The 14332-nt window shown below is 33.7% G+C and overlaps 1 protein-coding gene across 1 annotated transcript in view; it reads right to left on the bottom strand.

Moving 5' to 3' along the window:
• The window catches only part of CUL5 (cullin 5), an 88429-nt gene that overhangs the window by 11603 nt on the left and 62494 nt on the right, over nt 1-14332 (bottom strand). The window contains 10 exon segments of the mRNA XM_036426375.2: nt 93-211; nt 1132-1293; nt 1858-2033; nt 2587-2710; nt 3763-3894; nt 4707-4839; nt 6850-6914; nt 9221-9328; nt 9579-9709; nt 11672-11765. Of these exon segments, the coding sequence (XP_036282268.2) occupies nt 93-211; nt 1132-1293; nt 1858-2033; nt 2587-2710; nt 3763-3894; nt 4707-4839; nt 6850-6914; nt 9221-9328; nt 9579-9709; nt 11672-11765 (1244 nt within the window).

Raw genomic sequence — 14332 nt, 5'->3', positions numbered from 1 at the left:
CTGCTCTAGAATGATGGAGTATACAGGTGTGTTTTAAATATTAAAATTCAAACAAGGTAATTTTGTTTTAAATCAACCAACATAAACCTTACATTAAGCTGAATTCCTGGTTCACTGAGAAGAGGGTACCTTCGGTGAAGTCTTTGGGTGAGTTGACTTGAGGTTCGTACAGTAAAACTTGCCGTTTGAGCTTTGGGAAAGCTACTAAAGACTATAAAGGACAAAGAGAAAACAATTAGCACCTATCAACAGTAACAAATACTAAGGTCCATTCTCCACCATGCTCAATAGAGGTGAGAAAAGATTACATAATCCAACCTTTTACTGGGTACCTCCGTGAATATAATGTAAATGCATAAGGAGAAGAGAGAGAATGAGGAGAACAGAGTAGGTTATGAGGAAGCAATACATGTTTCCTTTACAATACATCAAGACACTAGAGGGACTGGTCATTCATGATCCACAGCAAACTCCACTTGCCAGTTATATAGCAGCTTTCTCTCTAGGTAATAATTTATCTTGGAACTTTTAAGATGTCTACAGAGTAGGGATAAAATGTAGTTATGAGTAGGAGGCTAATGAGTACATTTTTTAAAAATATATTTTTTATTGATTTTTTTACAGAGAGGAAGGGAGAGGGAGAGCTAGAAATATCAATGAGAGAGAATCATCGACCAGCCGCCTCCTGCACACCCCTCAACGGGGATGTGCCCGCAACCAATGTACATGACCCTGACCAGAATCGAACCCGGGACCTTTCAGCCCGCAGGTCGATGCTCTACCCACTGAGCCAAACTGGCTACTGAGTACATTTTATAAGGCCACAAAAAAACCAAAGTTGTCTAATTCTTAGATTTTTGGTCATCGATCTTTAAACACATTCTCATAATGAAATCATTGGTCACACTCCTAACAGGTACAATTTACCAACTCAATTTTCTCTCCTTTTTCTGCCTTTCTCCATTATAGTAACTTGTTTATTTTCAATTTTTTCCCATAAATACCTCATTCAAATGTATTTTTCTTGGTTAAAATTAATTTGAAATTGTTATGAATTCACAAATTTATTACAAGCAATCAACACCTTTTCTGCTATGTGACAGGATAAAATTTGAAAAATAAAAAACAAACCCATAAAGTCCTTCTAAGCTCAGCATCAGGGAGTTCAGTTGCGAGTTTTAGATTTTCAAAGCTGATTTTCTCTCTGGGTCTTTGGTTCCATGCAAACAACACAGCCAGCTGAAACGTTGTTACCTCCAAATCATATTGACCTACTTCATTCTTAAATGTTATCTGTAACAAAACAGATAATATAATTATTTAAAACTAAGACTCTATTCATAACGATTACCATCTATCTACTATAGCATCTCTTGCATGAGATTATATATGGAAAACACTGGTAGCTGCCTTCCAATATTCATTCTTTGCTTTCATTCATGGCATTTCGTTACAATTTTTAACAGAACTCATTGACTGCCCAGAATAAAGGCTTATCTCCCAACTTTCCCTGGAACAAATGCAGTTATATGACTGAGTTCTGGCCTAGGAGATATAAGTGGAAATGATGGGGGAAACTTCTAGAAGTTGCCGTTAAATGAACATATACCCTCATCTTTCTGTTGTGCGGAAAGACACAGTAAGGATCATACTGAATTTTGCAGACAAAGGCAGTATCTTAAGGAAGGGATATATAATAATTAGAAGCCTATGTTCCTAACAAGTTCACAGAGGAGAGCCTCTGCTCCTGCTCAGACGCTTATGTGTGAGAAGCAAACCTATCATGTTTAAACAACTCTTATTTGGAGTCCAGCCACTTTCAGTCAAACCAGTATCTTAACTAACACATCTACTTACAATTCCATTTGACATGAGATGATGCCAATGTAATTTTCTACCACTATGATTTTTTTTATAGAATTCTTCTACTTCAGGTATCAAATCCTCCAGTTCAGTAGGAAGTGAGACAAAGACTTTCTCAGAGCTTCTTGACCAAGCACCGGCATTCAAAATTTTTATATTAACTGAATCAGCTATAGGCAAAAATATCAGAAAAATAGAAAGTAAATCTTGGTAATTGATAAAATTCAAAACAAATATGCATGTACATACATACAGGGTAAGCTTTAGTGAAAATAAACAGGACTAAAGATTTTAAAAGTGTATTCTTGTTGACCCGCTCAGATGGCTCAGTAACTGAGCAGTCACCTATGAACCAGGAGGTCACAGTTTGAATCCTGGTCAGGGCACATGCTTGGATTGTGGACTTGATCCCCAGTAGGGGTGTGCAGAAGGCAGCCAATCAATGATTCTCTTCATCATTGATGTATCTATCTCTCCTTCCCTCTCCCTTCCACTCTGAGAGCAATAAAAACATAAATATATTTTTTAAAGTGTACTAGTTTCTAAAATAAGGATTAGCAAATATAAACTCTGTTTTGCAGGAAATCTTAAAGAAATGTGAATTTTGCAACATCTTTGTATTTATTACTGCTAATATTTATTTTTAATTTATTGGAAAGCAAAGATATTCCTTGTAAAAAAAGTTAAAAAGTGTGTATCATATACAAAATTATAAAATAATACCTGGTAAAGCCAATTTATTATTTTTGTGCATTTCCTTAAAAGCTTGGTTCAAATCTTCAGATACTTTTATGTCCTGAAACATTCTTGCAAGTTTGTTTACATAGTCTGCTGGCATACCAACTTCCTATGAAAACCAAAGACAGAAGTATTAAATAATATCCTTCCTCTTATTATTACAACGTATATAGTCTAATACCTACTAAATGTAATTCTTAGAAAGTAAATAAGATAGTACAGGCAATCCTGGCTTTCTCTGCACAATTCCAATACCCATGAATTTCAGTTACTCACTATAATAAATAACTCAGGACACCAACAACACAGTTCAACTTTCAGTTACCACTATGTGTTAAATATGATTAATGCACATTTACTCATAACTAAAGTTTTTTCCCAAAGAAATAAAACACTGAAAGTTTATTTTAAATCACAGTGTACTAAATAAATACTGATTTTGCTAATTTTTCATTTTCCTAATATTATACAGTAAAAGCTTTTAATGTATTGTCAAAATTTTTTTAAATAAGTCACAAAACGTGTGACTTAATATTAAGATCACTTTGCACAGTTTCAGTTTGCCCAGTCATTTTTATTATCCCACACTACAAAGCAGGTTTATCTATAAATCTGCAATTTGAAATATATTTAAATGAAAGACATAAAATATTTATGTATAATAAAGATAATTATTACATATAGTTTTATTGTTATATATCAGTATATAATGCCATATATATATATATATAAATGAAAACACATTTTCATGTAACTCAAATTCCATTAAAATGAACTGGGAGGAACAGACAAAGTATTGTGATAGGGGAATTTTGTCACAATCAGTAATGATTACCCTAAATAAGCCATCATCTTTTATCTATTGGTTCTTTTTGATATACAGAAGTATTTAGTATGGAAAACCTCTTAAAAATGAAATTATCTGTTATGTGGCCTATTTAATAAGGTCAGTTCAAATGATTAAAAGTGCTTCACTAAAATTACTTATTAAAAAATAAAATGATTAGATATCACATTATGTTATCTAATTGATGCTACATGTTTATAAAATATTCCCTATTTCTTCAACACTAAAGATATCACAAAAATGTGTTACTTAACCCCACATATGAATCATCTGTTATATTAAGAAAATCAAATATTTTTTAAAAGTTGACTTACTCTTAGCCACTCGACCATATTCTCTTCAATTTCACTGTCAGCAGAGATGTCCAATATAAGACGCCGTGTCAAATGAGCTTTGTGGTATCTCATAAAAACGTCTTTGTTTTGTACGTATTTGAGTACCAAGAGCTGTACAGAGAATACAAGGCTACTGTCAATTCACATATACATCTCTCTCATTCACAACTTCCTATATCCAATTGTCAAAATTCAGAAATTCATGTAAGTATATACAGAGAGAGGGGCCTACTAAATTGCCCATCTCGGATGCATTATCTCATAAGTTAGCAAATTTGAGACAATAACCAAATAACTTTTTAATTCCCACAAACATCAATTTTTCAAATGTTATATATATGTAATAAAACTTTACATAAAAAGCAATGGTTCTTCCCAATTTGCTCTTTTGCTTATCTTCTATACTTATTTCTGACACTAATCTCTTTAGGCCTTTTTGTCTATTGTTACTTCTTATTTTTCTGGGCTTATATTTACATGACACTAACAACCAGAAAAAGAAAAAAAAATGAAAGCAAAAAATTGCTTATTTAACTCGCTCATCCCTAGTTACCTATTTTGGACTCACACAAAAAGAGAGGTGAAAAACAACATCTCAACAATCATTCTATCACCATCAGCACCATGCCCTTCTTCCCCCCCACTTTTTGACCTTTAATAGGTGCTAGAATTTAATTGCCTAAAAATGATCAATAAAGGGAAGAATTAAATGCTATTTCCCTTTCTGGAAGTTATAGAATAAAAGTTTGCAGGAAGGAAAAACACTGCCCTATAAAGATCTTCTTACACTATAAAATTTCATATTAGTTTCTTATAAATATACATTTTTGTAAAATTGATGCTATCACAGAAAGTCTTATAAGTAAATTACAAATTCAAAGTTCAGTCATTAAAAACTTTGAAATTAAAAAAAAATTATGTACCACTTCTTTAAGTTTTGCTTCAATTTCTTCAGAAGTAAGTTTTTTGCTTAATGGTGTTTTTCTTAGCAACATATCACAGTAATTGGCAAGCAGCTCAGGGCATTTTGATTCAGGCTGAGTTTTTAATCCTACCCTAAAAAAGAAATTAAAACCAATTAATAAAAAAATAATTGATATCTGCAAATATTTTTTCTGAAGCCAATTTTTCACAATTTTCTTATGTTTTATTAGTTCAGTGATTAGGACTGGGACTTGGGTGAGCAAGCGGATATCTTGGGCACACACTTTAAGGAGGCACACACTCTTAGGTTCTCCGAGAGCTAGACCTACGAGACCTTAACACTTTATACCCTCGGTGCCTCTGTGCCTCATTCTAGTAGTGACCTATATAAATAGGAGTGTGTGTGACCTATATATAAATATGTGTGTGTGTGTATGTATGTGTGTGTGTGTGTGTGTGTGTGTGTGTGTGTGTGTGTGTGTATATATATATATATATATATATATATATATATATATATATAATTTTATTTTTTTGTTAATCCTCACTTGAGGATATTTTTCCAATGATTTTTAGGGAGAGTGGAAGAGAGAGGGAAAGACAGAGAGAAACATCGATGTGAGAGAAATACACAGATTGGTTGCCTCCTGCTCAAGCCCTGAATGGTCCGAGGAGGATCCTGCAACCAATCTCTTGACCAGAATCGAACTTGGGATGCTTTGGTCCGCAGGCTGATGTTCTATCCACAGAGCCAAATCGGCCAGGACTATTATTGTTTAAAAAATATATTTTTATTGGGGGGGGGGGGTTAGGACACATATGTAATACCTTTTATTGAGTGGGAGGTAAGGACACATATGTAATACCTTAATCAATAAAAAAATTTAAAAAGAAAATGTTTCTATTGATTTTGAGAGAGAGGGGAAGGAAAAAGGATAGAGAAATAGAAACATTGATGAGAAACATTATCAACTGGCTGCATGCCCCTTACTGAGGATCTAGCCTGCAACCCAGTCATGTGCCCTGATCGGGAATCGAACCTGGGACCTCTTGGTTCCTGGGTCAATGCTCAACTACTGAATTACATCTGGCTGGGTGCCAATGCTCTTCAAAAGTCTTATATACTTGCTAAAATACTTTTGAATTAAAATTATTTTTAAATAAATTTATTGGAATGACATTGAATAACGGAATTATGCTTCCAATGTATAATTCTGTAATACATTACCTGTGTATTGCATTGTGTAAATCCATGTATATCTAAAAGTTAACATTTAAAACTTTTTATTACTAATATGTTAACATAACATCTTCACTCTCTGAAATGTTTCTTTCTAATGTAACTTAAATTCCAAAGTGATACATGGTTGGTAGCTACTATCATCCATTTAAAAACACTGCAAACCCAAAACTTATGATCATAGGTTTGACTCCCAGGCAGGGCACATACCTAAGTTTCAGGTTTGATCCTAGGTCAGGGCATGTATGGAGGCAACCAATCAATGCATCTCTCTCATATCCATGTTTCTTTCTCTTTCTTAAATAAAATTAAAAATAATAATAAATAAAAATGTTTTAGCATTAAGTGTGAAATTTGTTTAAAATAGCAACTCTCAGCTAGAAATTACATCAAAACATATTTCCAATTGACCTTTAGTGCTTCTTAGCACTATGAAGTTACTACAACTAACTCAGATTTATTACTATTTCATTACATTCTGACTTTCTGATTTTTCTATAATAGTATTTAGCACAAGTAAATTCATCCTATAAATGACAGATCAATTTTAAAAAATGGTAAACAAAAATTCACATTAAAATTGATTTCCACTTTTAGGAAGTTTAGTCATATTCTATGCTTTTTTAGGTACTAAAATAACTTTAATGACTAATGAGGATGGAAAAATAACCAAGTAGAGATGCTAAAGAAAAAAGAAGAAAACATTTTCCAGGTGGATAGTTGAAATATCTATGGGGAGAAGGGTACACGTTGTCAACTATTAGATTGTCTAACCACTATGCTGTACATCTGAAATGAATACAAAATAATATTAAATGTAAACTATAATTGAAAAATTTAATTAAAAACATTTTTTCTACTTAATTTATAAAATTTAAACATATAATTAAAAAAAAACTTACCCTTTCTGCTTCAAAGGTAATTCAAGTTTAAATATGGTAGCGTCATTAACAACTGCTTTATATGCCTGCAAATAATTTAAAATAAAATTTAAAGATTCTTTTTGATATTTAAAATATAGTTAGATAATTAGTTACAATACCAAAATACATAAAAAAATAAATTAGTTTTATTTTTAATGGTGTATCTGGCCTGATAATTTTTTAAGTAAATGACTTCAGCATTCTCTTTGTTATTTTATGATTATCATTATCTTTATGTTTCTGGAGTCTTAATTCTGCCTGACAACCATACCATTTTCTCCTGTCCACAAATTATCCTGGAAAACATTTTCATATCATCTCCTTTCTCATCAAACCTCGAGTATTTCCTCCTCCATGTATACTCTTGGCTGACGATGTAGCTTCCTATTTCATTGAGAAAACAATCAATTCCCTCCCATTTCTCTTGCTTCACCAACTTTTTCCTTCTCCATTGTTTCTGTACCTCCAGCATACAAACAAATTATTATTTTTAAAATCTTAAACATTCTCTGTCAGCTTTGTCCACCTTCAGCTATTGTCCCATTTCTCTCTTTTAAGCTAACCTGCTGGAGGAACTAACTCCCTTTCTACAATTTCTCTACTGCCATTCTTACTGGAAACCATCCCAAATAGAGATTCTAAAGGTGTAGTAGCTTTCACACCACTACTCCACCCAATCCTTCTGTCAGAGTCATTCAGTGACTCCCTGTTGCTGAAGATAATGGTTAATCCCCATCTTATTGGACCTGTCAGGAGCATTTAAAAACTAAATATCAGCCGAAACAGGTTTGGCTCAATGGATAGAGCGTCGGCTTGGGGACTGAAGGGACCCGTGTTCGATTCCGGTCAAGGGCATGTACCTTGGTTGCGGGCATGTCCCCAGTAAGGGGGTGTGTAAGAGGCAGCTGATCGATGACTCACTCTCATCAATGTTTCTAACTATCTCTCTCCCTTCCTCTCTGTACAAAATCAATAAAATATATTAAAAAACCCCAAAAAAACAAAAAACCCCTGAATATCATGCCCTTTTCATGAAAGTGCTTCTTCCACTTGTTTTCTAGCACACCACACTCTCCTAATCATCCCATCCATTCTCCTTTCATAAGGAAAGAAGGTTCCTCATTTTTCTGAAAACTAAATTTAGAACGCACCAGGCCAGTTTTTGGTTCTCTTTTCTGTCCTGACGCATTACATTGGTGATCACAGTAGTGTCAGTGCTTTAATATCACCTATATGCTGAAGCTCCCAAATTTATTTTTTTCAGGCCCACTCCGTCCCTTAAACTCCAGACTTGACATTGCTACATGGATGTTTAATCAACATTTCCAAGTTAACTTGTCTAGAACTGAATTCCTAATCTCTCTGCAACCATCTCTCCCTAACGTACTTCTGGTCTTCCCCATCTCAGCAAGCATATGATTCTCATTGATCAGAACAAAAATCTGAGTGGCATCCTGGAATGGTCTCTTTTGGTCACACTCCACATCTGATTCATTACCAAATCCTGTATAGTCTATTTTCATTATGTAATCACAATTCAACCACTTTTGATTACCTGTACCCACTATTGTTCTGGGCCATGTTTCTACCACAATTTAATTACTTAAATAGGTTCTTAACTGATATTTTTGCTTCTTCCCTTACATTTAAAAAATGTAAGTCAGGTCCTGTCATCCTGTTCAAAAGCTTTCAATGACTTTCCAAACCCTACTCAGAGTAAAAGCCATGGCCACAGAGTCTTACATGCCCTGAATTCTTGTTACCTTTGACTTTATTTTCTACTATTCTCTCCCTCATTCAATCCACTCTGGCCAAACTGACATCTTTCTTCTCTGCTTTTGGAACATGATTGTACATTCCTGCTGCTGAGCCTTTGCTCAGGCTGAAACACTCTTCCTCAGACACACACACGACTCATTCTAATTAGCCTCAATCTTGATTCAAATGTCACCTCAAAGAAGCCTCTGCAGGCCATTTAATTTAATATTTCAATAATACTAAAAAACAGAAAAAAACATTCTTAGAAAAATGAGAAAGAGCAAGTTTCTGGCTAAATTCTAATTCATAAGTATACCCAAGGTTTACAAAAATGTACAACAAACCAAATATAATAAATATAGTTGCCCTCACTGATGAAAATCAAAGTTCCTAGGTTTTTAGTTTCTTATTAAAATAAACTATGACATATAATAGGCAAACTAAGTATAAAATGCATATCCTTTCAATTTTCCATAAACAGAATTATGCAATATTCTTTTCTGTACTTTGCTTTTACTCAGTAAACAATGTGTCTTTACAAATCTAAATAAAGAACAATATGACAATAGTGTAAGTATATAGGAATATATACCTTATCTCTTGCAGTGAGAAATCGGGGATCATCTTGAAAAGCTTCTTTGACGAGTTTACTAAATCTATTAAATAGTGTAAGTAACTGCTCAACATATTTTTCAGAGTCCTAAAAATAAAACGTTTTACAGTCAACCGAGTTTTTAAAAAGAATACAAAAAAGTGAGAAAATATAAACATTATTTTAATAAAACAGGTTAGTCTTAAAATTTGGGAAACTTTCTGAAAACAAATTTTCTTAAAATAAATAAATTCCAACATCACTGATTCCCAATCAATTACTGTTTTAAATACCCAAATATCCATTTAAAAAAAAAAAACTTGATATACATCAGTCACTGCCACTGAGGAAAACTTACAGTAGTAATAGTTTCAGCAGCTGCTACCATATCTGCAAGGCCAGCACTAATGATATGTTCCTCCAAGTCTTTCAACATTGGCTCTATCCCATTAGGAACTTTGTCCATCAATGAAAACATTAAATGTAATTCTGAAAGGATAGAACACACACATGTAATCACTGCAACCATCAGAGTAAGTTTTCTCTTTGACTGTATGATGGGTGTAGGACACCTATGACAGCAAGAGTTTGGAGAAATACTAGTTTGAAGTTGATAATATTTTGTGGGTACAATTAGTTCAGGAGTTGTTATAGTGAAGTACTATAAACTCCTGATCCACCTTGTCAGTCTGACAAAAAGTAATTATAAAAAAACTAATGAAAAATGATCACATACTGTAAAACCCCACTGTTTTAAAAAGAATCACCTGACTGTCAATTCAGGGAATATTTTATTCTAAGAAGCACAACAGTTTATATAGAACAGTAGCACATTTTATTAAGTACTAGTAGATATATTAAATATACTACCATATCATGAAAAAGTAAAAAAAAAATCATCTCATCAGATTGTTCAGAGTAATGACTATAAAATAAAATTTTATTAGTGATAATATAAAGCCGTATTCATAAAGAATTTTTCAGTGTTCAAAAGCATTTTCTCATGTTATACCATTTAATTGACCTTCACAAAAATCTTACTTCACAGAACTGGTTACTACTAAATAAATCCTTTTGGAGGGAGTCCAAAATGGATCAGATATAACTCTACTTAGTCTGGCATATAGAAATTCAACATTTAAGCCATCGAGCAGCTGCTTTTATTACTTCTATAAAGTGTATGAACTTAAGTGAATTGAAAGACATATTTTAATGCAACTGGAGATTAAATGGGACCTTGCAATTATACATACTAAAGTTTGCAGAGGAATACATCAAAATGACAAAAGTGGTTCTCTGGTAGTAGGGAATATGGATCATTTATATTGTATTCTTTTTGGTTGTAATGTACTTGCCACTCAAATACATCTTTATTAAGAAGACACTTAAGTAATTAAAAAAAACAATTCTGAAATCTTTAATTGTAAAATTTTTTGGGAGAGGGAAGAATATTAACATGGAGTGTTTTGTTACTTTCTAAAAATATTTGCTGCAAGGTTCCACTCAAAATTCAGAGACCTCGTTCTATCCTATACAATATGTTTACCATTTAAATTACCCTTTAAAAGCAGAGCCCTGCCCTGGCTTGTTTGGCTCAGTGGTCAGACTGCAGGCCTTGGAACTGCAGGGTTGCAGGTTTGATTCCTAGCTAAAGGTACACACCTTGATTGCAGGATCATCCAAGGCCCCTATCAGGGCACATTTGGGAGGCAACCAATCAATGTCCCTTTTATACGATGTTTCTCTTTCTCTCTCCCTGCTCTTCCTCTTTTCCACTCTCTCTAAAAAAAGTCAATGGGAAAAATATCCTCAGGTGAGGATTAAAATACACACACACACACACACACACACACACACACACACACACACTCACACAGTCATATTTCGAAGAATAAATCGAAATACACACATGTGCATTTGTGCATGTACTGATGATACCTAAGGGGGGGAAATGCTTAACATGTAAGTGTATAATCTTCATAGTGCTTCTAATTGTGCTAAATATTTTATCACTGGTAGCCCTGTGCATGAATCCTTGCTCTCTGCAGTCCTGGCTGCTCCACACACACTGCCCAGAGGCTCTCCGAGGCCCAGAGGCCATCCATGGCTCGGTGTGAACCTTGCCTCGTTGCCGGGGTGATGAAGCAAGCATTCCTCCAGGCTGCTCACACTTCCTGCCTTCAGCAGCCATCCCCCGGAGACTAAGGGACTTGGGGCTGAGAGGACTGGGCGCCACCATCTTGTGGCTATGGGCATCGCCATATTTGTGACAGAGTGACAATTAATTTGCATATTACCATTTTATTAGAAAGGATTTTCTTTAAGCACAGTTCACTTCAACAAATATACCTATGTATAAAAGAGTGATTTAATAGCAATTTATTAAAAATGATCTGTCTCAAAGATATCTTCTTAAAAAATAATGAGAACTTTAAGTGATATTTTACCTACTTTCAGTTTCATTTCGCTTGATCATGCCTTGGCATTCTGCTAAGATAGTTTCTTTAAAGGATGTCACCAGGGCATTTACACAGCATTCCATAAGCTGAAATATATAAAAAAAATTGATCAAGTCCATTATAAGCACAAATTTATTCCACTTCATTTTTCTTTATAGTACCATTAAACTATATTTTTCAACAACAGCAAAAAATTAAGTATACTAAAAGTAGATTTTACTTACCTTTATAACAAGAATGTTCAAGATGGATAATCTACACTAGTTTACCAGAGTATGCTTCCCTCTAAGGAAAAGACTATTGAACTTGGGTTCTCTCTGGAAATTTTAACAAAACTCCCCAAAGGAGGGATGGGAAACAATGACACATGCACAAAACAAAATGAAAATAAAACTTTAATGAACTCTTCTGGAGAGTCTGTGTTGGAATTAGATTCTAAAATTTTAAAAGTACTCATACATTCATTCAATAAACCACTATTGAATGACTACTATGTATGGGTACCAAAGAAGTGTTTAGGAAACTAACAAGAGTGAGATATAACCATCGCTTTGGCAAAACACACACACACACACACACACACACACACACACACAAGCAATAAAAGGAACTACATACTTCTTTCACCCATAGATGAAATTTAAGTTGGATCTTAAAAATAAGTAGCAGTGCTAATAGGACTAAATATTTTATAGGAATAGTAAGCTGAATGTTGCAGAGAAGAGACAGACAGTGGAAGAAAAAGCTAGAAAGGTAGGCTGGAGCCAGATCATGAATGAAAAATCTATGGTTTGGGATTTTATTCTAAAGGTAGGGAAAAAGGAATAGAAGGTTTTCAACAGAGGACACAGGTAATGAGCTTTTATTTCCCCCCAAGTCATTTTTAAAAGATCAGTCAAATGGCAACAAGGTACATGGTACTGAGTGAATAGTAGGGAGGCTGGCATATGAGGCTGTTAAAATATTTGAAGTAAGATGACCAGGGCTTAGTGTTCTACGCAACCCTCAGGAAAATTCATCCTATCCCATCCCTGTTCACTTGTATCATATAGTTATTTACTCTTCTTGCAAGTATCAAATAAAATGAGTGGATTATGAGTACTAAAGCAAGATATACTAAAGCTGATACACATCTTCTGAAAAGCAATCATTTATCTGTATTAAGAAAGGAAATCATGTGTGCCTTAAAAGTTCTTTGTTAAAATTTCCTTCTGGAATTAACATAATGTTGATACTTACTGAAGTTGAATTTAGAATTTAGGTAATAGAGATTCATTACACTATTCTTTCTTCTTCTAAATATATTTAAAATTTTCCATAATAAAAAAGTCTTTTTCAGGTCCCTCTTTGAGAATTATGCTAACAACTTTAAAATCTATGTATGTTAATTTCTGTCCTAAGGAAAACAATACACATAAGAAGTGGTTGAGAATTTTCTGTCACACCAGCTGCTGAGTAATCAATCACATTCTATAAGTAGAAAATGCACAACTAAACATTTCTACCTTCAGTAGTAAAACCAGATTGAGAACAGGTAATTACATATAACTAATGAAGAAAAAGAGAAAGTGCAGTTGAATTAAGCTCTAAGTCCAAGTTACTTAAACTGTTTTCTATTTCATTGAAAATTTACACTTGAACATAATCCAGTTCAGTACTAGTCCAAATTTTGCAAATTTCAAAGTTCTAGACCAGTGTTTTTCAAACTGTTTTGTAATCAGTTTTAATGTTGTGACCAGCTCTTACTTATTATTATTTTAATCCTCATCTGAGGATACATTTTTATTGATTTTTTTTTTAAGAGGGAGAAGGGAGAAAGGGGGGGGGGCGGGGAGAGAAAGGACGGTAGGGGGAAAGAGGGAGACAGAGAAAGAGAAACATCTTTAGTTGCCACTGGGTATGTGCCTTGACTGGGAATTGAACCCTGGACCTTATGGTGCACAGGATGATGCTCCAACCTGATGAGCCACACCAGCCAGGACACAGCTTTTTTAAAAAAATTTTAATACAGAACAAAACAAAAAAATCAGAATGCATTACAAAAAATAACAAAATTATTTCATAAAATTTTTGTTTCAAATATTTGCAAATGAACATAATACAAAATATTAAATGTATTTCTTATTGTGGGTTAAGGTAAGGATTAAGAGAAGAGGCAAAATTGAAAAATAATTGAAGTAAACTGAGCATAATTTGGTTAACTGCTTAAATCCCTAGCCGGCAAATTGTGGCTCGTGAGTAACATGCAGCTCTTTGGCCCCTTGAGTTTTTAGCAAAGGTCAGCTTAGGAGTACTCTAAGTTAATAACAATGTACCTACCTATATAGTTTAAGTTTAAAAAATTTGGCTCTCAAAAGAAATTTCATGTGTTGTACTGCTGATATTTGGTTCTGTTGACTAATGAGTTTGCCGACCACTGGCTTAAATTAAAGAACTTAGAAAAATAAAAGGTTGATGAAGCAGTTTCTAGCTTGAGAGGTTAAACAAATTATAATAATATGTATGTTTTAATAAGCACTGACTAAGTACCAAGCATTTTGCTAAATGGTTTACATACATTATCTCATTTAACCCGCATGAAAAACTTATGAAGCAGGTATTTAACATATGGGGAAATAAGCTTAGAGAGGCTAAATAACCTGCAAATGCTGAA

The sequence above is a fragment of the Pipistrellus kuhlii genome, unplaced genomic scaffold, assembly GCF_014108245.1.
Source record: "Pipistrellus kuhlii isolate mPipKuh1 unplaced genomic scaffold, mPipKuh1.p scaffold_m20_p_9, whole genome shotgun sequence".
NCBI lineage: Eukaryota > Metazoa > Chordata > Mammalia > Chiroptera > Vespertilionidae > Pipistrellus > Pipistrellus kuhlii.
The sequence above is the reverse complement of the archived record's forward strand: the minus strand, read 5'-3'. Positions and strand labels throughout refer to the sequence as shown.